At 37.9% G+C, this 21958-nt stretch overlaps 1 protein-coding gene across 6 annotated transcripts in view; it reads right to left on the bottom strand.

Moving 5' to 3' along the window:
- Positions 1–21958, bottom strand: part of LOC131166855 (chloroplast envelope membrane protein) — a 115720-nt gene that overhangs the window by 83740 nt on the left and 10022 nt on the right. For all 6 annotated transcript variants that reach the window (XR_009139883.1, XR_009139884.1, XR_009139885.1 and 3 more), the window contains exon 2: positions 8378–8463. Coding sequence is in view for 3 of the 6 variants with exons in the window: in XM_058125457.1 (XP_057981440.1) it covers positions 8378–8463 (86 nt within the window). In the remaining 3 variants the exon portion in view is untranslated. The remainder of the gene's footprint in view (positions 1–8377; positions 8464–21958) is intronic.

The following is a 21958-nucleotide window of genomic DNA, read 5'->3' as shown; positions in this document are numbered from 1 at the left end:
TTGCTAGCTTGGTGATCTAGCCGACATTGTTAGATAGAATTAAAGTCGCATAGGCCAATGATGAGGAGTTAGTGCAGGTTGTAGAGAGAGTGCAAAAGTGGTTGGCTGCATATTTTAACATCTCTAATGATGGTGTATTAAGGTTTGGCACTAGGTTGTATGTTCCAAACGACGAGGAGATAAAGAGGACGATTCTAGAGAGAGTCGGTTTGGTGGCGTACAGGATAGCATTACCCCCAGCACTATCTAGGATTCACCACTATTCCACGTGAATAGTGGTTGTGAGTAGGGTATCGGCGAGCCCTATTGAGTTGGACCCTCATATTTATTGGTATCATGGATGTTTGTATGATACAGATACAGGTTAGGTTCTCAGATCACACCTTGGGGCCCACTTTCAAGGTTCGGGGCGTGACAACCAAGGTCTTAATTTCAATTTCAACTAAAATTTCAAAGCTCCAAAAAGTATGGAAATTTCAACTTTGAAGTCAATTTCAATATCAATTTGAAAAAATGATCGAAATTAGTAGTAGAGCATGGAATTCTTTTATGAAACTATAGAAATGGTTAATAGGCATAGTAATGTAAGTTTAGAACTAATTTATTATAAACTCAATACATCTATGCTGTGTATGAGGTGCAATGGTCGTAATACAATGTATATTAAACATATTTGTAATATAGTATGTGTATTAAACATATTTGGTTAATATAAATGAAATTCATAAATCAATTAAATATAATTTATTAAGCATGTGCCCCTGATATCAAAATAGTTTCTGCACATCCAGCCTTATTTGTAACCCAAGAGGATCCCTAAGCATGTACCCCTAATGTCAAATAAATGTGGATGCCTGATTGTCATAGAGAAATTCTTATATTCCTAGGGAAGATTCTCACTGAGAATTCTAGAGGATAAGGAGGCCTCAAGTTGGTGGTCTTTTAGCAAAACATTGTTAGAAGGCGAAGGAAAAATTGATAGACGGCCATAGTGAATCAAGGCCTCTCTTGTAAAAACTGTGGATCGAGAGACTTAGTGAAGAATGAGAGCAGAAATCTTGAGTTTAATGGGTTCACAAGTGAGTGCAGCTTTGCAAAATGGTAAAAGTATGGAGGTTCTGATGCTCGGAGCTGGGAAACTTCTGTTGAAACAGCCGTAAAACTCAACAAGGCAAGTTTCCAGAAATGGAAAGAGAAAATCTGGGAGGGAGTGATTCTCGGACAATATTCAGACCTAAATCTGGTTCAAGATTTTAAATGTCATTCTCTTAAAAATGGGCTGAAAATCATTAATATGGAGAATAATTTTTACAATACAGAGTTTGGGCCAGGGGGGGCCTATGTTTGAAACCACTCTATTTGTCTAGCTTGGATATAAGAGGAAAAGCTGACGGTTGTTAAAAACCCAGGTTCTGAAGGGGCTTTTTCTTATGATGGGTGCCTGATTGTAAGCAAAAAGGGATCTTTGAAGGCAGTAACGGAAGGGAAGTCGGAAGAGCAGTTGAAATTGAACAGGGAGGACAATCAACTTTCGCCAATTATAGAAGATCCACTGGTTTTACAAATGCAGAAGGAGAAGTCAGGGAAAGGTATCGCACTTCAACCACCTAATCAGATCAGCTGTGAGTGTATTGGGGATAAAGAAGAATTCTCAGAGAAATTGACATGTGGAGACTATACAAGGAAGGCTGGATGTGCAGGAAATATTATGGGAACTGAAGTAATAACCAGAAATAACTTGGGCAGGGCTTTGGGTATGGAAATACAAACTCTTATAAGCAAGGAAGCTGCCAGGGGGTGATGTCCAATAACCAACAAATGGATCTTATATCTGACTGGGATAATGAAGTGGAAGACTGGTATGAAGACGGCAACAATCTGTTAACTGGAACAGATTTGGAAATATGAGGTTGTGGGCTTTCTTTCATCTCAATTGAAAGATATAATTAATTCAGGAGATGCTGAAATTTCCAAGAACTATTTGAGTAAGTGTCGAACTGCTAACTAACACAAAAGGCACTCTTGAAGGAGGCACAGACTCTTGTCAAGTCATCTTATTATATAATCAATCTGGTAAGCTTCTTTCTAGTTTTTCCATAGGTTCAAAAAATCTTTTTGACGACGAAGCTTTGGTTGCTGATAATCTCTTGGGAAAATATACGTGCTATTCGTCTCCTCTCAATCTTAATTCTGGGTCCGTAACTTCTGATGTTCAAAATGAGTCATTTAATTCTGGCAAAGGCATCCTACCTACACCTGGGGTTGATCTAATTGAAAAAAGTTCTCTTTCATGCCAAAGAGTTTTAGATTCTGTGGGAGGGAATTTAATCGTTGACTCACTGGGAGGTGAGAGGGACCGCCAGGACCCACAAGACCTTTTGGATAAATTGGGATGCTCCATAGTTAAAGTGGTTGTCTTCCCCCCCCCCCCCCCCTCTTTGAAAAAAAACCCCTTTTAGAACCCTATGAAAGGGGAAAAAACAAAAAACAAAACAAAACAAAAAAAAAAGGTGGAACTGTGGAAAAGAAATTGCAAAAATTAGCCTCCTGTATAAATTATGAAGGGGAAAGGGAAAGAGGGCTAGGGCCAGGAAGTTGGTAGAATGAAGATTCTGAGCTGGAACGTTAGGTTTGGACTATTTTGATAAATGTCGTCAGATTAAAGATTTTATAGTCAAGGCTACCCCTGGCATTGTTATAATCCAAGCAACTAAATTGTAGATGGTGGATGGTTTCCTTGTTAGGAGCATCTGGGATTCTAGGCTTCAAGATTGGGTGTGGTTAGCATCAACTGGTTCCTCAGGGGACATAATTATTATTTGGGATACCAGTTTTGCTAGCACATTGAATGTTCTCGTTGGTTCTTTTTCTGTCTGTTCACTGAGTCATAGGTAAGGGTAAATGGTGGTTTACCTTGGTTTATGGTCCCAATGGTCCTCAGCTGAGAAGTACTTTCTGGGACAAGTAAGCTGCAGTTCATGGCATGTGTTCTCCTAGCTGGTGTTTGGGGGGCGATTTTAATGTCATTAGTTTTGCACATGAAAAATTTGGAGGCTCCAAAATTACTCCAAGCATGAAATTGTGACTTGAGCAATATTGCTATTTCAAATGCTCACTGTACTTGGTTCCCTGATGGCTCTAGATCTGTAGCTACTAGGATTGATAGGTTACTGTTTACTACTGATTTGGAAGTACTCTTACTCATGAAGCACTCCCTAGAGTTGTTTCTGACCATTGCCCCTTGATTCTTGAATCTAATCCTGCTAAATGGGGCCCAACCCATTTCAATTTGAAAACATGTGGCCTACTCATACTGATTTTCAGAGTTTGATTAGGAGTTGGTGGGGGGAGTACATTGTGGAAGGGTAAGAACATCTTTTCTTTGTGAAAAAATTGAAGTATTTGAAGAGAATTGAAAACTTGAAATATTGAGACCTTCGATGATGTTAGATATAGGAAAAAAATATTTGCTTGAGGAAATGGAGGCAGTTGATAGACTGAGGGTCTCATTTTTCAGGACATTGGTGGAAGACGTATCTTCAATGAGTTTGAGCAGGTTGTTTTAAAGAGATGAGCTGGAGGCAAAAATCTAGGATGAATTGGGTCAGGAGCTGCGATTGTAATTCTAGACTCTTCCATAAGGTGACTAATGGAAGGAGAAGAAATAATTTTACTAAAGAGCTTGAGGATGATAGAAGAGAGGTTATTAGGGATTCGGATCGAATTGTGGGGCTGATTACTGATTTCGATAGGAATCTATTTTCAGAGGAGGTGATTTCTACAGGAATCTCTTTCTAAAGGAGGATAAGGAGAGAGTTATGGTTGAGGGGCTGGATTGGTGTCCTATAAGCAACCTAGCTAGAGAGACCCTTTGAGGAAGAAGAGATTAAAATTTGGTTTTTGAAATGGATAGAAACAAGGCCCTGGGCCAGGTGGTTTTACTATGGCTTTCTTTCGGGATTTTAGAATATTTTGAAGGGAGACCTTGTCAAAGTTTTTCAGGAATTTTTTTCATATTGGGGTAGTAGGAAGGAGCATAAATTCTGTTTTTATTACCCTAGTGCCTAAAAAGGATTGTGTGGTTAAATTCAAAGACTTTAGACCAATTAGTTTAGTCCAAGGTCTTAAATTTCCACTTTGACTAAAATTTCAAAGCTCCAAAAGTACGGAAATTTCTATGGAGATTTCAATTTCGATATCAATTTCGATTTTGATTTGAAAAAAACCATGGAAATTAGTAGTAAAGAATAGAAATCTTTTACGAAACTTTAGAAATGGTTAATAGACATATAAGATAAGTTTTAGGACTAATATATTATAAATGAAATATACCTATGTTGTGTATGAGGTGCAATAGTCACAATATAGTATGTATATTAAACATATTTGTACTATATATGTTTATTAAACATGTTTAGTTGATATAAATGAAATTCATAAATCAATGAAGTACTATTTATTATACAAATAAATATAATTTAGACATGAGTGGTTAAATAAAATGTTGCTATGAGTTTAATTTTTTATATAATTTCAAAAGCCCTTGTAATAATATTTCCTTTCAATAAAAAATATGATAAATGAAGATAAAATTTTACCTTTGCATCTAAATCTCACATTTGAATTCCAAGGAAATTTCATTCTATGGTTAAAATTTCGACCAATTTCACGAAAATTTCAAGGTTTCAATAAATTTCAAATGATTTATTGAAAATTGGAATTTCAATGGAATTTATGTAAGATGGAAATCAACTTTTGTTTTGATTTCAAGGGTGAAGAAAAGCAGAAATTTTGACAATTTCGTGGAAATTTAAGACCATGGTTTCATTACAAGTCTATAAGATTTTGAATAAGGAATTATTTAAGAGATTGGCTACTTTTCGTGAGGATGCTATCTCTCTTAGCCAGAGCACTTTTATAGGTGATAGGCAGATCTTTGATGCTGCATTGATAGCTAATGTGGTGGCTGAAGAAGCTGTCTGTAGGAAGAAGAGGGGTCTAGTGCAGAAACTGGATTTCGAAAAAGCCTATGACAAGGTGAACTGAAGTTTCTTGGACAAGGCTATGGATAGAAAAGGTTTCAGTCTGAGGTGGAGGAAATGGATTAGAGGGTGCTTATCTTATATGGTCTTCTTTGCTTTAATTAAGGCGAGGCTAGGTCTCGGGGAATCCCATCTCCCCTTTTCTGTTTACTATGGTAGTTGATAGTTTGAGCAGGATGATAAGGGAGGAACTGATAGAGGACTGGTGGAGCCGTGGTGGGAATTAAGGTAGGAAATGAGGAGTGTGTCATTTTGCATCTCCAATTCGCAGATGATACTATTCTCTTCCTCACATATAACATGGGTTGCTTCTCTAATTCGCTATCCTTCAAGTTTTTGAGAAATCTTCTAGTTTGAAAATTAACTTTTCCGAGAGTGATCTGGTGGACATTGGCATTAGTGTTGACTCTTTTGTCAGGTTTGTGGGTTTTTCGGTTTTGAATTGTTCGATTATCTATTTAAGTGTTCCCTTAGGTGGTAATCCTAATGCTGATTCTTTCTGGGATCCTGTTTTTGAGAGAGTGGCTAGGAGGCTCGATGGGTGGAAAGGAGTGTTCTTCACCTTAGGGGTCGGATTGCCCTTATCCATGTGTGTCTATCTTCCACTCCGTTGTATAATCTCCCTTTTTTAGAATTCCTGTGAGAGTGGCACACAGGCTTGAGAAATTAATGAGGGATTTCTTGTGGTCGAGTGGGGGAGAGAGTCAAAGAGATCCCTTTGTCGGTTGGGAGACTGTTTGTAGGTCTAAAAGGGAGGGAGGCCTAAGTCTTGGTAATTTGGTGTCCAAAAACATTTCTTTGATGGGGAAATGGTTAAAGCTCTTTCCTTTAGAATCTAAAGCTCTTTTGGCATAAAGTAATTTGCAGTAAATTTGGTCCACAACAGAATTATAAAGTTGGGATTAATATTGCTCATGCGAGTCCTTGGAAATATATCTCAGATTTATAATTATTTCTTCCCTAAAAACCAGTACACGGTGGGTAATGGGGAGCAAATTCGTCCTTGGAGGACCTTTGGATTGGGGAGATGCTGTTGGCTATTGCTTTTCCCCTTATTTATTGAGTCTCTAATCTTCATGATATACCTATTTCTGTCTGTTTTTTTTTTTTTTTTTTTTTTACAAGGGGATAGCTTCTCTTGGAATTTCCAATTCAAGAGAAATCTCAACAATAGAGAGATTGATGAGTTGGCCCTTTTAACCAGTTTTCTTGATTCTTTTCACGTTTATTTGGGGAATGATAAAAGGGTTTGGAATTTAGATCCTTCTAGAGATTTCTCCCATAAATCTTTTTTATCTTATTTGACTCGCAAGCCTAATGAGGATCCTTTTGGTTTGTACTCATTGATTTGGAAGGCTAAAGCTCCCTCAAAAATAAAAGCTTTTATCTGGACTGTGGTACTTGATAGAATTAATATTAATGATGTTCTTCAGAAGAGAAGGCCTAATGAGGCCTTATCACCAGATGTTAGCGTCCTTTGTTTGAGTAGTGGGGAGACTTGTTCACCCTTGTTTCTTCCTTGCCCTTTTTCTTGGGTTGTCTGGAATAAATTATTTGGTATATGTGGTGATGACTGGATTTTTCCCTCCACTTTGAAGGATTTTTGCTCTATCACATTCAAAGGTTTTGGAAAAAGTGAAGGATAGGAAAGCCTTGTGGCGATGCACTATTATGGCTGTTATTTGGTGCGTTTACTTGGAGAGAAACGCCAGAATTTTCCAAGAGGTGGCCACAGCTAATAATTTGGTTTGGAGTAGAGTGGTTTATCTTGCGTCATGGTGGGTTTTGGCTAATAGCTGTTTTTGTCATATTTCTCTGACCTGCAGTAGGACTGGTTGGCTCTGCTTCATTGAGTAGGCTTTCAGATTATGATCTCATAGTGTAATTTTTGTTATTGTTGTAAAGGGAGGATTTCTTATGCTCCTGGTTTTTCTTTTCTTTTCCACTTTCTTCTTTTGTTCTACATTCTACTCTCTTCTAATAAATTTCTTTGTTTATCAAAAAAATAAAAAATAAAAAAGTTGTTTAACAAACAGGTTATACCCAGCTTTTATTTTTTAGAGGAGAAATTGAGCCAAAAAAGGGCCAGCCATCTTCAGTCATTATGGTCCTCAAGACTCAACACGATATTATTCTTAGGTATTTCCTTTAAAAGATGCAAAAGGTATTGATACATCCTACCCACATAGAAAGATTACCCTCTTCCACACATTACCGGTGAACGCTACAGCTGCTATCACTTTGGCTGCAAGTGGGGAATTGCAGCCAGCCCAAAACATTTAAACCAAGTTGCTTGATAGCAAACTTGCCCAAGATTATAAGAAAGTGGAGGATTTTTCTAGCAGAGAAAGACTTTTGATGGATTTGGTAGGAAAAAGGAAATGGCAGTGCTTTGTAAATGTGTTTTTTTTTTTTTTTCTTTTGCAGTTTTTTGGGGGTTGTGGATGGAGCACAATGCGCGCATTTTTCTAGGGAAGAAGTCGACTCAGTTGCTGGTTTGGGAAAAGTTACATTATTTGGCTTCTCTTTGGTGTGTGGGACGACAATTTTAAGGGGGTGAGCTTTTCTGATATTCAGCATGATTGGTGTTATGTGTTGGAGTGTTAGTTCGTGAGGGCTTTTTTCTTTTTTGTTCTTTAGTCTGTAGGTTGTTCCTTAGTGTTTTTTATCTGGATTTTCCAGACTTTGTTAAGGAGATGTCTTATTCTCCTAGCTGTACATTCTTATTCTATTAATGAATTCTTCTTTATTATCAATATATATATATATGCCACACAAACATTCCCTCCACAATCGATGTGTGATTGGAACTTGAGGCATCATTGGGTCAACAGCCAAGATTGTTTAAAAGGAAAAGGATTGATATCCTAGAATAAAGCAAACTAGCATCTTTTGGCCATGCTTCATCCTTGTATAGCTCTATCAGTGTCCAACAAGTTTATGCACAATGAATATGAAACAGTTGTCTTTAGTTATTCTATTTTCTCAGCTCTAGTGGGATTCAGATTGCGCATCTTCAGCCTATTATACTCTTAAATCACCCATAACTGGCTCCCTTTGTCTTATATTCTTTTCTTAACATGACAACAATGACAATGATGATGATGATGGTGATGATGACGATAATAATAATTTCAAAAAACTTGCACAAGCAAAGAAGTTTTATAAAAGAAAAAAAAAATGTTAAAAATCCACAATCTTTTACAAGAAAAGAAGTTTCATAAGAAGTTTCTTCTATAGACAAATGATGTCAATGAACAAACAAGGAAAATACACTTTTCTGCTAAAAAGTAAAATAATAACTTGGACTACAAGATCCTTCTCCATGAAATTACCTGTCTAAAAAGGGCATGAGAACATAATCATGAACCAAAAAATCCAATGCCGAAGGGATAATTAACAACACTGCCAAAAATTTAGCCTGTAACAATAGAGATGAATACAGCTCAAGACTTCTGACCACATGTTATCCATTAAAAAAATACAAAAAAAAAACTCTACACAATAATGACAAGACAAAAATATGTATTACTACAAATAAAGGCTAGCTGTCCTTTAATATGCAAATGATTATAATTCAAACTTCATGAAACTACTCAAAATGTAATAAACTTCAATTAGCGTTACAAAAATAGTCTTTTTTATTTAAATAATAAAATTTTGACCAAGATAATGTTTATTTGTTAAACCTCATCAAGCAATCCATTTAATTTAAATGTTATCTATTTCAAAACAGGGATGCTAAAGATAGAAATGTGAAGGTTAAATAGAAATGTGAAGGTTAAATCAGAGAAGGGCTTCGCAGCTTTGTCTGTGATTGCAAAATACTTATTAAGTCAAAAGAAAATTTTTGTAAGATCACTATAGGGAAATATGCCATTTGGATCAAAATGTTTGGCAATTAAGGAAAAGTATGTTCAAGAAATGATTGTAATTAAAATGAAGTGCTGCGATGGATGACTCATAGTACAGAAAAGACACAACAAGAAATGACTAGTAAAAGTTTTGGAATAACACCAACTGAAGGTAAAATGAGAGAAAACTAGTTTAAGTACAGTTCTAGATATGCGATGAAAAGTTAAAAGGTGTACCATTAAGTTAAACCATTTGGTCCATGTGAAGGGTTCCCTAGGACAAAGGATGACCAAGAAGAATGTGGGTCAAGGCAATGCAAAGAGATTTTACAGTGAGCTAAATGGAGAAAAAGGTCTTTCATGCAGTCAATCACAAATTGTAGGAATAAATATTTGCATCTATTTATTGGTGGTGGTGGTGGGCCATTTGCAAATAACGAATTAGCTATGAATAATAGAAAATGAAAAACAAACTATTTTTTAATTTTTTTTTTTTTTTAAAAAGGAAGAGATATCATTAGAAGGGAAAAGAATGTAAAAGCAAAGGATAAGATCATAAGAAGACTCCTGAGATGAAATGAAATGCAAAAAAATGCATACAATTAAAAAAATTCAAGTTCATAAAGTCCTCTAAACATGCTAGAGATCCAAAGAAACAAGTTTCTTTAAAATTCCCCGTTCCAAAAGCCCAAAGAAAAGCCAAATATCGTATCCTGCCCCAAAACAAAGATTAACTCAACCCCTTCCCAGTGAAAATACATGCATTCTGTTCCAGCCAAATCCCCCACAAGACTCCAGAAACTGCATGTCTCCCCAAGCAACCAGCATCCTTGCTCCTCCCAAAGCCTCTAAAAGAGAGAGCCAAAAGATCTTCCACCATCTCTGTATGAACTCAATTCTCTCCAAAAATTCCAGAAAATATATTCCACACTCCTGAAGTAAACGTGCAGTGTAGAAAAGACTCTGCTTCTGAATTGCTAAAGCATACAATACAAACTGGTGGGGGCAATATGCCTTATAAGGCCACCTACTCTGCAACAGATTGTTGGTGTTAATTCTGTTTTTTAAATTAGAAAAACAAATAATTGTATTAAAGAAAAGTACATTGCAAGGAGAACAAAGTGTCCTCTAGTAGCTAGAGGAAAACAACAACAAAAAATGAAGAAAAAATTACAAAATAACACTACTGAAGCAAAACAAACCAATCACGCTGCAAGTCCTCTAGAGAAACATTCCTAAACAAATCATCACTGAGAACCATATTGACACAACAATGCCATTCTGCCCCAGACTAAGCTATGGGACGGGGCAATAACCTGAAAGATTCTCCCCTTCCTCTCCAACTAAATACACCAAATGATGGAAAGGGCAGCATATTGCCACAAAACTGTCCTCTCCTTCCCCTTCCAAAAACTCCCTAAAAATAATAGCAGAGAAATTCTCCAAAGATGAGGAGTAGGCCTAAAATTACTTGGAATGAGATAGTGAGGAAGGATTTAACAGCCCTTAATCTAATAGAAGAAAACGCTTTTGATCAAGTGAATTGGCAGAAAAGAATTCATGTAGCCGACCCCACCTAGTGGGACTTAAGGCTTGTTGTTGTTTTTGTTGTTGTTGGAAAAGCTTTAAATCCGAGATGCCTTGATCATCATCTCCACAAATAACAATATCATCTACATACACAATAAGCAAAACCCTGCTAGATGGAGTATGATTATAAAATACAAAGTGATCCACTGCACACCATTGGAGGCCAAACTCAAGTATGACAGTACAAAATCAACCAAACCATGCTCTTAGAGACTTTTTTAAATTATATAATGATTTCTTTATCCAACACACTATGCCTAACTTCCCTTAAGCAACAAACACAAGTGGTTGCTCCATATAGACCTCCTCTTGAATATTACCATGTAGGAAAGCATTCTTCACATCTAATTGTAACTTATGCAGAGGCCAATGACAAGTAGTGGCTAAGGAGATGAACAACGTACTAAAGCAAGTTTAAGAACCGGAGAGAATGTGTCTAGATAATCCAAAACATACACCTGAGTATATCTTTTAGCAACAGGGTGGCTCTTCAATCGAGCTAGGGAACCATTTGGATTAACTTTCATAGTATACACCCAATGGCAACCAACTTCAAACGTATTAGGAGGTAGAGGTACCAACTCACAAGTATCACTATCCTGTAGTGCATGCATCTATTCAACCATTCCATTCTCCATCTAGAATGGGACACGGCTTCAGAAATAGATTTTGGGAGAGCAATAGAAGACAAAGTACTAACAAAAAAGTAATATGAAGGTGACAAGAAATCATAACAAACAAAATTAGAGATTGGATATTGGATATTGGGCATAACTACATTTACCTTTTCAAACAGCACTGGGAGGACCAATGTCTTGGGAAAAAAGGTCATCTAATCAAGGAACTAAAGGCGTAGAAGTGGAAGCTAGAGGAGACTCTCCTCCCTTGAGTCACCATGTTAATACCTACAAATTGGGATGATCCAAGCGACGAGAAGGACTCAAACTGAATGAAGATGTAGGAAGATGAGGCACAAATATTAGGTTAGGATCTAGAAGGCAAGGCAAAGGAAGGGGCTCACTAAGGTCAATAGAACTCAAGGAATCAGAGTAGTATGGTATAGACTCAAGGAAGGTGACATCAACAAAAACAAAGAATTGATGCAAAGTAGGGCTATAACATCAATATCCCTTTTGAGTATTAGAATACCCTAGAAAAATACATTTGATTAATCGAGGATCCAACTTATTCGTTCCTAGAGCTAGAGTTAACTAATGGAAAAAAGACACACAACCAAATATATGAGGAGGAAGGGAGAACAAAGAAGCCTTAAGGAAGGGAACTATAAATGGAAGTTTACCACCAAGGATGGAGGATGACATTTTATTAATGAGAGAGCAAGCAGTGAGCACGACATCACTCCAAAAGACTTCAAGGACATTCATTTGATACAATAGCGTATGAGTGACTTCAAGAATATGTTTGTTTTTCCATTCTGCATCACCATTTTCTTGTGGAGTGTGGGCACAAGATGACTAATGGATCATACCATAATTAGTCATATAGATATTGAATTGGGTACTAAAATACTCCTTAGCATTATCACTACGAAGTATCTTGACTAGCATATCAAACCAAGTCTTTATTTGAGAACAAAAGGCACAAAAGATATTAAACAACTTAGAGTGATCTTCCATTAAATACAACCAAGTCATCATAGAGTAGTCATCGACAAATGTAAAAAGTACCAAAACTCCAATTTCGATATGACACGACTAAGACCCCAAACATCAAAATGGACAAGCATGAAAGTACTATTTGCTCACTTGTTGACTCGGGAAGCAGAGGGAACATGATGATGTTTCGCCAATTGACAAGACTCACGCTCAAGACTAGACAAAAACTTAAGGAAGGAACTAGCTGTTTCAATTTGTCCGAGGACGAATGACCAAGGCGACAATAATATAGCAGCGGCTGTGCAGCCAATGGGAGAAGAGAGTGACTCAAAGTAGTAGAGTCCACAAGCCTCACATCCTATGGCAATTGTCTTCCTCGTCTTCAAATCCTAAATAACCACAAAATAAAGAAAGAAGGTTACAAAGCAATTTAGTGCCTTTGGAAGCTTACTAACTAACATTAGATTGAAAATGGGAATTAGGAATGTATAAAATAGAAGACAAATATATGGAGGTAGTAGGATTTACTGTTCCTATCCCCTTACCTGTAGTTATGGACCCATCAGCAAGGGTAACTTCCGACTTTAAGAATAGTGAAGGGCAGAAAAGAAGTTGGTTGCACTTGTCATATGGCAATAGCAGCAAAGTTGATAATCTAAGGACTAGTGGGAGAGATACCAAATGACATACAAGCTGTAGGATTACCCTTCTGAGCAAAAGATGCAATGTGATTTTAGATGCTTGTTGAGAATGCTGATACTGTAGGAACCTTGTGTAAGCAGAAGCTGTGAATCTTTTCTACATTGATTTGTTCATATGTACATCCCAATATATAATACGATTACCTATTCTAAACAAGGAAACAATTCCCTTACTGAATAATATCAAATTCCCCATATTTATCCACTTTCCTAATTTGTGTATTATTTACAATGATACTTGGGATTGGGATTTTAACACTCCCTCTCAAGTTGGATCATAAATATTAATCATCTCCAACTTGCTAATGAAATCATCAAAGTTCTATCATTCCAACCCTTTAGTGAAAATATCTGCAGTTTGTTCCTTGGTAGGTACATAAGTCATGCAGATAATCCCTTCTTTAATTTTCTCTTTGATGAAGTGCCTATCCACTTCCACATGTTTAGTCCTGTCGTGTTGAACTGGATTGAGAGAGATGCTGATAGCTGCCTTATTGTCACTATAGAGTTTTATTGGAAAGTTCACCGGGACTTGTAATTCTTCCAAGAGTTTCCGTAACCACAGTCCTTCACATATCCCTTGAGCGACTGCCCTGAATTCAGCTTTAGCACTACTACGATCCACCACATTCTGTTTTTTGCTTCTCCAAGTTACCAGATTTCCCCAGACGAATGTACAATAACCTGTGGTGGACCTTCTATCTTCCACTGATTTTGCCCAATCTACATCTGCAAAGATTTCTACTTCCTTGCTCTCACATTTTTTAAAGAAGAGTCATTTTCCCGGGGATCCCTTGAGATATCTAAGGATCTTGTACACAGCATCTAAGTGGGCTTCTTTTGGTGAATGCATGTGTTGACTTACTACAATGATTGCAAATGCAATATCTGGTCTAGTATGTGATAGGTAGATTAGCTTGCCAACCAATCTCTGATACCTCTCCTTTTCCACTGGTATTCCGCAATCTTCAACCCTCTTTACCACTTCCATTAGGTTTCGCTGGGTTTGCGTCCCAGCATGCCAATTTCAATTAGGAGATCAGTAACATATTTTCGCTGAGAAACACTAATTCACTTTTTCATTCTCGCCACTTCCATGCCCAAAAAATACCGCATTTGTCCCAAGTCTTTAACTTCAAATTCAGCAGCCAGAACTTTCTTCAATCTCTCCATCTCTACAGTATCATCACCAGTAAGGATTATATCATCAACATACACTATTAGAATTGTTCTCTTACCTCTTTCAGACTATTGGAAGAACAGTATATGGTCTGATTGCTCTTGTCGATAACCTTGATTCTTTATTACTTTTGCGAATCTATCGAACCATGCTCTGGGAGATTGTTTGAGGCCATACAAGGACTTCTTGAGTTTACATACTCTGTTTTCTTCACCTTTCCCACTAAATCTTGGTGGTATAGTCATGTATACTTCTTCTTCTAACTCTCCATTTAAAAAGGCATTTTTAATATCAAGTTGTTGTAGTGGCCAATCTAAGTTGGCTGCCAAGGACAAGAGAACCCGAACTATATTTAAGTTTGCCACTGGTGCAAATGTCTCTGTATAGTCAATGTCGTAAGTCTATGTAAAACCTTTTGCAACAAGTCTGGCTTTATATCTTTCAACTATTCCATCAGATTTATATTTCACTGTGAAGACCCATTTACAACCCACTGGCTTCTTCCCTTTCGGTAGATTTGTCAACTCCCAAGTTCCATTTTTTTTAGGGCTCGCATTTCTTCCATGACTGCCTCTCTCCATTTAGGTGTTTCTAGAGCTTCTTGAATGTTCTTTGGCATTTTCATCCTATCAAGGTTAGAGACAAACTCATGATATCCTGTAGATGAGCTTTTATAAGACATGTATTTAGACCAAGGGTATTGAGTACATGACCTGGTTTGTTTTCTGATTGCAATAGGTAAATTGATATCATCAGGTACAAGATTATCAAAAGAAGACTCAATTACCAGATCGGGATTAGGCATGGGCTCATGGTTATTCAGAGTCATCACCAGTTCCAACGCTCTTGGTGCCTTGGGTATGAGGTTCTCCCTATTCTTTGTTTTCGGCTTTCTTCAGTAAACAAGTATGTCTGCGTTGTTTTGCTCTCCTGTATCTCCCCCTGAGGTTAAGTGTTCTGTTGTGTTTGGCAGGTCGAGAAGTAATGCAATGGAAGACTCGATAGATGGGTCAGGGAATGAAGCAATAGGAGGGAATGAAGGGCCAGGAGGCTCAATAGGTGGTACTGGTTCAGATGACGCAGATTCAGTAGTAAAGAGGTCAAAGAACCGATCTTCACTCCATCTCTCCCCCTGAAGAGAGGGCTTTGGGAAATAAGGAGTGGTTTCAAAGAAAGTAACATCAAGACTAACAAACAGTCTTTTTGAGACCGGATCATAGCATTTGTAGCCTTTCTGGGTAGGAGAATAACCAAGGAAGACACATTTAATCGGTGGTGTGCATGAACATGAACAAAAGCAGTACAACCAAAGATTTTCAGCGGGAGACTGGAGGGGAGTCGAGAGGTAGGAAAGTGTTCCTGGAATTTCTGAAGAGGGGTGACAAAGGAAAGTGCTCAACTCGGCATTCGATTAATGAGATGTGTGGCTATTAAGATGGCATCGCCCCAAAAATAATGTTTCATATTGGTAATGAACATTAATGCCCGGGCTACTTCAAGTATATGTCTATTTTTTCGTTCAACAACCCCATTTTGTTGAGGGGTATCCACACAAGAACTCTGATGAACAATCCCATTTTTTTGAAGATAAGTTCCCAGAATAGTATTAAAATATTCCGTACCATTATCAGTACGTAAAATTTGAATATGAGTTTGGAACTGTGTATGAATCATAGAATGAAAACTGATGAAAATGGAGCGGACTTCAGTTTTGTCTTTCAGTAAGTAGACCCAACAAAGATGAGTATGGTCATAAATAAAGGTAACGAACCATTTTGTATTGGTGCGATTGAGGGAACGTGAGGGACCCCACAAATCACTATGAAACATAGTAAATGGGCGAGATGGTTTGTATATGGATGATGGGAAAGAAGTACGACGATGTTTTGCAAGCTCACACACTTCACATTGAAACTCAGAAGACATTTTATTTGAACAAATAGAAGGAAAAAAATGTTTTAAATTTTGGAAATTGGGATGACCCATCTTTGAATGCCATAACAAAAGTTCACTATTTCTAGAAATAGATGCAGAATCACAAATTGCAGTATTACATAGTTCACTCAAGCTTGCCTCCTCAAAGTAGTAGAGTCCCTCATACGCCTTAGTAGTGCCATTCGTCTTCCCCGATGATAGGTCCTAAAAAACACAATGAGAGGAAACAAATTTAGCAGAACAATTTGAGTCTTTCGTTAACTGACTGATGGATAACAGGTTGCAAGATAACTTGGGAACATGTAAGACAGATTGTAAAGTTACAGAATCAGATATGCGAATACTTCCTTTTCCAGCAACTGGTGAGAGAGCCATCTGCAATTTTTACTCTCAAATTCCCAACATATGGTGAGTAGGATGAAAAACATTGATAAGGCCCAGTCATATGATCAGATGCACCCAAGTCAATTATCCATGGAGATTTGTAACAAGATGTAGTATTTAAAGCTGACAGATAATTACCTCGGTGAGCCAAGGAACCAGAGGGAGACTGACCCGATGTTTGAATTGACGAAATCATTTTATACAGCTGATCCAACTGTTCAGGACTGAATGCACTACTTGAATAGGTATTGGTGTTTTCTCTTTGTAATCTTTCAGCTAACCCGTCAGTGCTAGCTTGGTACCCACGATTTTTTTGGTATTGTCTCGGCTTCCAATCTGCCAGTTTTCCATGAATCTCCCAGCAGGTATTTTTTAAATGACCTGTTTTTCGGCAATGTTCGCACCATAATTTACCTTTTTGTGGTCGTTGACTAGGTCCCCCTGGGCCTTTTGATACAAGGGCCGAAACATCAGGCTCATTAGTGTGCCTATCTATTTTTTGGGCGGGTACGGGTACAGGGAGATCCAGCCCAACACGATCATTTTGGGGCCTCAGCATCACACGCCTTCTGTTCTCCTCCCTCCTAACCTCTGCGAAGACCTCTCAGGTTGAATGAAGAGGTTGCCGGCCAAGGATTCGTCCCCTCACGTCGCCAAGCTCTCGGTTCAGGCCGGCAAGGAACTCAAAGACCCTTTCGTTTTCAAGTCTCCTTCGGTATCGTGTACTATCGCCGGAGCACTCCCACTCCTCGTCGATGCTCAGGTTGAGCTCCTGCCAAAGATGGGTCATCTCCATGAAATACTCGGTTACGCCTCTCTCACCTTGCCTCCTCTGCCACAATCGGGTCTTGATTTCGAAGATTTGCGAGTAACTCTCGACGTCAGAGTATGTCTCACGAACAGCTTCCCAGACGTCCTTCGTCATTAGCAAGAACAAGTAGACTTTTTCGATTGACCGCTGCATCGAGATGACGAGCCAAGCTATGACCATGGAGTTTTCGGACCTCCATTTTTGCAAGGCTACAACGTCGATAGGGTCTGATTTCCTTCGTTCACTGGTAAGATAACCTAGCCTCCCTTTTCCTTCAATCACTAATTTTATGGATTGAGCCCACTCACGGAAATTTTTTCTGTTTAATTTCTCCAATGACAGTGGAAAGGCTGTGTTATCTAGCCCATTCAAACCCCCAACAGATGTGGCCTCTGAGTCACCGTCGATATTTGCAGAAGAGGTCGACCCTCTGCTGTTGACGGTGCCACTGGCCATAGTTAGCTAAGGTTGAGAAACCCTAGCTCTGATACCTTGTAAGCAAAAGCTGTGAATCTTTTCTGCATTGATTTGTTCATATGTACATCACAATATATAATATGATTACCTATTCTAAACAAGGAAATAATTCCCTTACTGAATAATATCAAATCCCCCATATTTACCCACTTTCCTAATTTGTGTACTATTTACAATGATGCTTGGGATTGGGATTTTAACACCTTAAATACTCTTCCTCTGAGATTGTTATAGAATGCTATTCACTTGAACAAATGCCTAATGATAAAAACACACCTTTGGGATGTGAAGACGCCATCCCAACACACACACAATCTCGATACAGCAGCAAATCAGAAAAACATAGCAAACAAAATGCTCTTGGGATTCCAAAAGTGAACTTATAGACCATCCAAAACAGCCACAAGTAACTTCCAGACCAACTGAAACAAACACAGACGACTCAATTGCTAATTCAACCACAAACGAGTCACCAACAAGGACATAGCACTGCCACAGCCCTAACAAAATCAATGTATAAAAGCAACCATTGCTCTAAGAGACATAGACACAGCCCCAAGAAACCAACACACACTCTAACAGTACCAAACAGCCTCTAGACAGTAGAAAATCAGAAATACACAATGAACAACATCCTCCTGGAATTCATGGACACCATTCCAAGAATCCCAACACACAATGTTCAACAACCGGTGCAAATCGCAAGCACACAATGAACAAGAAAGATTAAAATGAATCAAGAACACAGCAATACCACTGTTTCAGGCCTCAATGAACTCATAAACATTGACCAACAGCTTCAGGCAGTGGCAAAGAATCATTCCCAGATTGCTGCACATAAACAACTAAAAAAGGTGATGTCTTTGGACAAAAAAATGACAAACAACTTGGTATTATGGTATGAGGAAGGATTCAAGACATTTGAGAGGAAATCAGAGAAAAACGGCTGCTCAAGAGTGTCACACACGCCGGTGAGTCGTTTCAGCATGGCTGGCTTTCAGCCAGCACGTAACGGCACGTGGACCCATGGCTGTGAAATTTAGAGGGCTGGCCTATTGGCAGGTTCTGTGGCTTTCTATGTGGTTAGTTTTACAAAATATGAGGTATTTCTTGAGGTGTTAAAAGAGGACAGCAGCATCCAGGATTTCTCCAGTGACTGCAACTGCTGAACCTGCTCCTGGACTTTGGTGATGCTGATGATCCTTCTACAGCAGCAGGTTGCGTGGTATTATGATGTTTAGGGTTTGATTTAGCGATGGTCATGCAATTAGGGTTTAGGTTGGATCTTGGGTCTGATACCATGTTGAATAATTGGGTAAAATGGAAGACCTAACCTCAATAATAGGTCTCTCCCTCTATTTTTAATATATGTCAAATACAATACCAATGACCTCAATACCTGTACTAACTCTCACTTACATAATTCTTAACACATACTAATAATGCTAAATGACCAGATAACCATTTACAATTTTATTACATTTATATACCAAATATATGTCGGAAGAACCTTTGAGATATCACTGAATCCTGCATGATTGCCTGATATTTTCCATAAACTAACTCAACATTCCTACAACTAAAGGTATGTCAGATCTAGTGAAAAACAAGAAGATCAACTTGCCAACCAACTTCCTATTTCAACATTTGTCTTCAAAGTCCAGTTCATCTGATCAACTTCATATTAGGATCCATAAGAGTTTAGCTCCCAACATAACCACTCCCACTTAGCAAGTCCAAGGTAACTTTTGCTAAGATAGATTCAGACCTTCCTTAAACCATATTATCTCAATACAGGAAAGTAACATAGAGCGCTAAGTCCTTGATTTGGAATTTTTCTTGAAGCCAGTACTTGACATCTGCAATCTACTAAACACTCAATAAAACAGATGCAAAGACCACCATACTAAATTTTCAAACGGAGATTGGTTAAGACATAAGACCATAAACGGCTTATGCAATGCACATACCTAACCATCCTTCCCCTAAGCAACATATCTAGGAAGTTACTCCACGTATACCTCCTCCTGCAAATCTCCATACAAGAAATCATGTGAGAAGTCATTCTTCACATCCTATAAGCATAAGGGGCAATCAAATTAATTGCCAACCAGATCAATAAACAAAGAAAATTTAGTAAAACAACAAGAGAGAAGGTCTCAAATAATCAATACCATATATGCGGGTGTACCCCTTCGCAACCAATTCACACTTGCCATTTAGAACCATCAGCAGGATATTTAATGCTGCCCAAAGACACCTAATCAACTCCTCACAAGAAGATCCACCAAGTCCTATGTCCTTTAAGTAATCAATGCATCCATCTCTATATCCATTGCATGCTTCTTGGAACACCGAGGGTTAGCAAGCGCTTCAACATGAGCAATTAAGGACTATGGCATGTTGTGATACCTTATTGGCAAATCCAAGTCATGCTAGGATGGATCTCAAGAATCAAAAGCTGAAACAATTAAGGACAAAAGAGGGTGCATGGTGGTAGTGACGTATGTGCCTACTTTCAATCATTTATAAACCATAAATTGTTTCTCTAAGTTGGTAACTAATGGATTCAGAAGAGTGGAAGTTTTCTCCAACATGATAAGAGTATGAACAACATCAATACATGAGAGGGAACAAAAATCATTGATGAACTCAAAATAGACTAATTCAACAAGGACCTGACACTAGAGAAATAAGGTAAAAAAAAACGCATCTTGGGGCCACAAGGCTCCTCAATGTGCAAGGGTAAGGGTCGTCATAGTGTACACACTCTTACCCCTACTTTTATGTAAAAAGGTTGTTTCCTTGGATTCAAACCCGTGACAAATTGATCACAAAGTAGAAACCTTACTGTTGATCCAAGGCCTGCCCTCACTAGAGAAATAAGGTGTCACTTAAAAAATGGTGACATCTACACTAATATTTTTCTTGCAAGCATGAGGATCATAACATCTATGTCCTTTTCTGAGTTATCAAGTAACCAACAGACAAATTTAATAGCATGAATAGAAATCTTGTCTTATATAGCATGAGGAACATAAACAAACAAATGCATCCAAAGCTACGAGGCATAACAAAGAACAAAGATGCTTCAGTGTCAATGGAGAAGGAAATTTGTCCCCCTAAAAAACAGTAGAGGGAATCTTGTTAAGAAAAAATTGACTATAAGAAAGAGTAAAGGCTATGGTATGCCAAGTAAGTGTCTTATTTTCCATCAACTACTCCATTTTGCTAAGGGTATGTCCACATGATATTTAGGGTTCAAAATATTTGAACACCAATTCCCAAATTGCATTTTTATTTTTAAGTGGAAATAGAATTGAGTAAATACGTTATGAAATGTAGAACTACATTTTAAAAATAGATCCTAATCATATGTGAAAAATCATCCACAAAGGACGCAAAATATTAATAAGCGGACAAATTCTTGACTCTACACAAATCCCAAATATTTGAATGTTTACTACAAGACTCAACTTGACCATAGACAGAAAAAAAAAAATCCTAATATGCTTTCATAACTTGGTCAATTGACACATAGAAAGCTTACAACTAGAAAAAGTCTTGAACATAGGAAAAAATTGTTACATTTCTTCAGGTAATAGATGACCAAAAGGACATGCCACGAATCTAGTGAAACACCTAGAATAGAAATTGAAGAAGTCCAATGACAAGAACAAGATCTAAAATCACCACCACTGAAATAGAGTAGGCTATCTGAAATCAGAATAGGTTTTCTATATTTCTTGAATAATTTGTACGAGCCAATACACAATATTTATCATACAATTGGTAATTCTAAATATGGAAACAATCTCCTAAAGGAATCTCTCTCAATAATATACAATACTCTACGTATATACCTCCCTAAATTACTCCAAGATACTCGGGATTTCTACACCCCCCCTCAAGTTGGATCATAGATAATGATCATATCTAACTTGCAGATGAAATCATCAAAGCTCTGTTGGGCTAACCTTTTGGTAAAGATGTCTGCTATTTGTTCCTTGGTAGGTACATAAGTCATACAGATAATTCCTTCTTCAACCTTCTCTTTGATAAAGTGTTGGTACACTACGTGCTTAGTCCTGTCATGTTGAACTGGACTGAGAGAGATACTGATGTCCACTTTGTTGTCACAGTAGAGTTTGATAGGGAATTTCACCGGGATCTGTAATTCTTCCAAGAGTTTCTGTAACCACGGCCCTTCACATATCCCTTGTGCAACTGCCTTGAATTCAGCTTCAGCACTATTTCGAGCCACTACATTCTGTTTTTTACCCCTCCAAATCACCAAATTTCCCCATACAAAGGTGCAATATCCGGTGGTAAACCTTCTAACTTCCGCTGATCCTACCCAATCCGCAT

Source organism: Malania oleifera, chromosome 10 (genome assembly GCF_029873635.1).
Source record: "Malania oleifera isolate guangnan ecotype guangnan chromosome 10, ASM2987363v1, whole genome shotgun sequence".
NCBI lineage: Eukaryota > Viridiplantae > Streptophyta > Magnoliopsida > Santalales > Ximeniaceae > Malania > Malania oleifera.
This window is presented reverse-complemented; position numbering and strand designations above follow the sequence as displayed.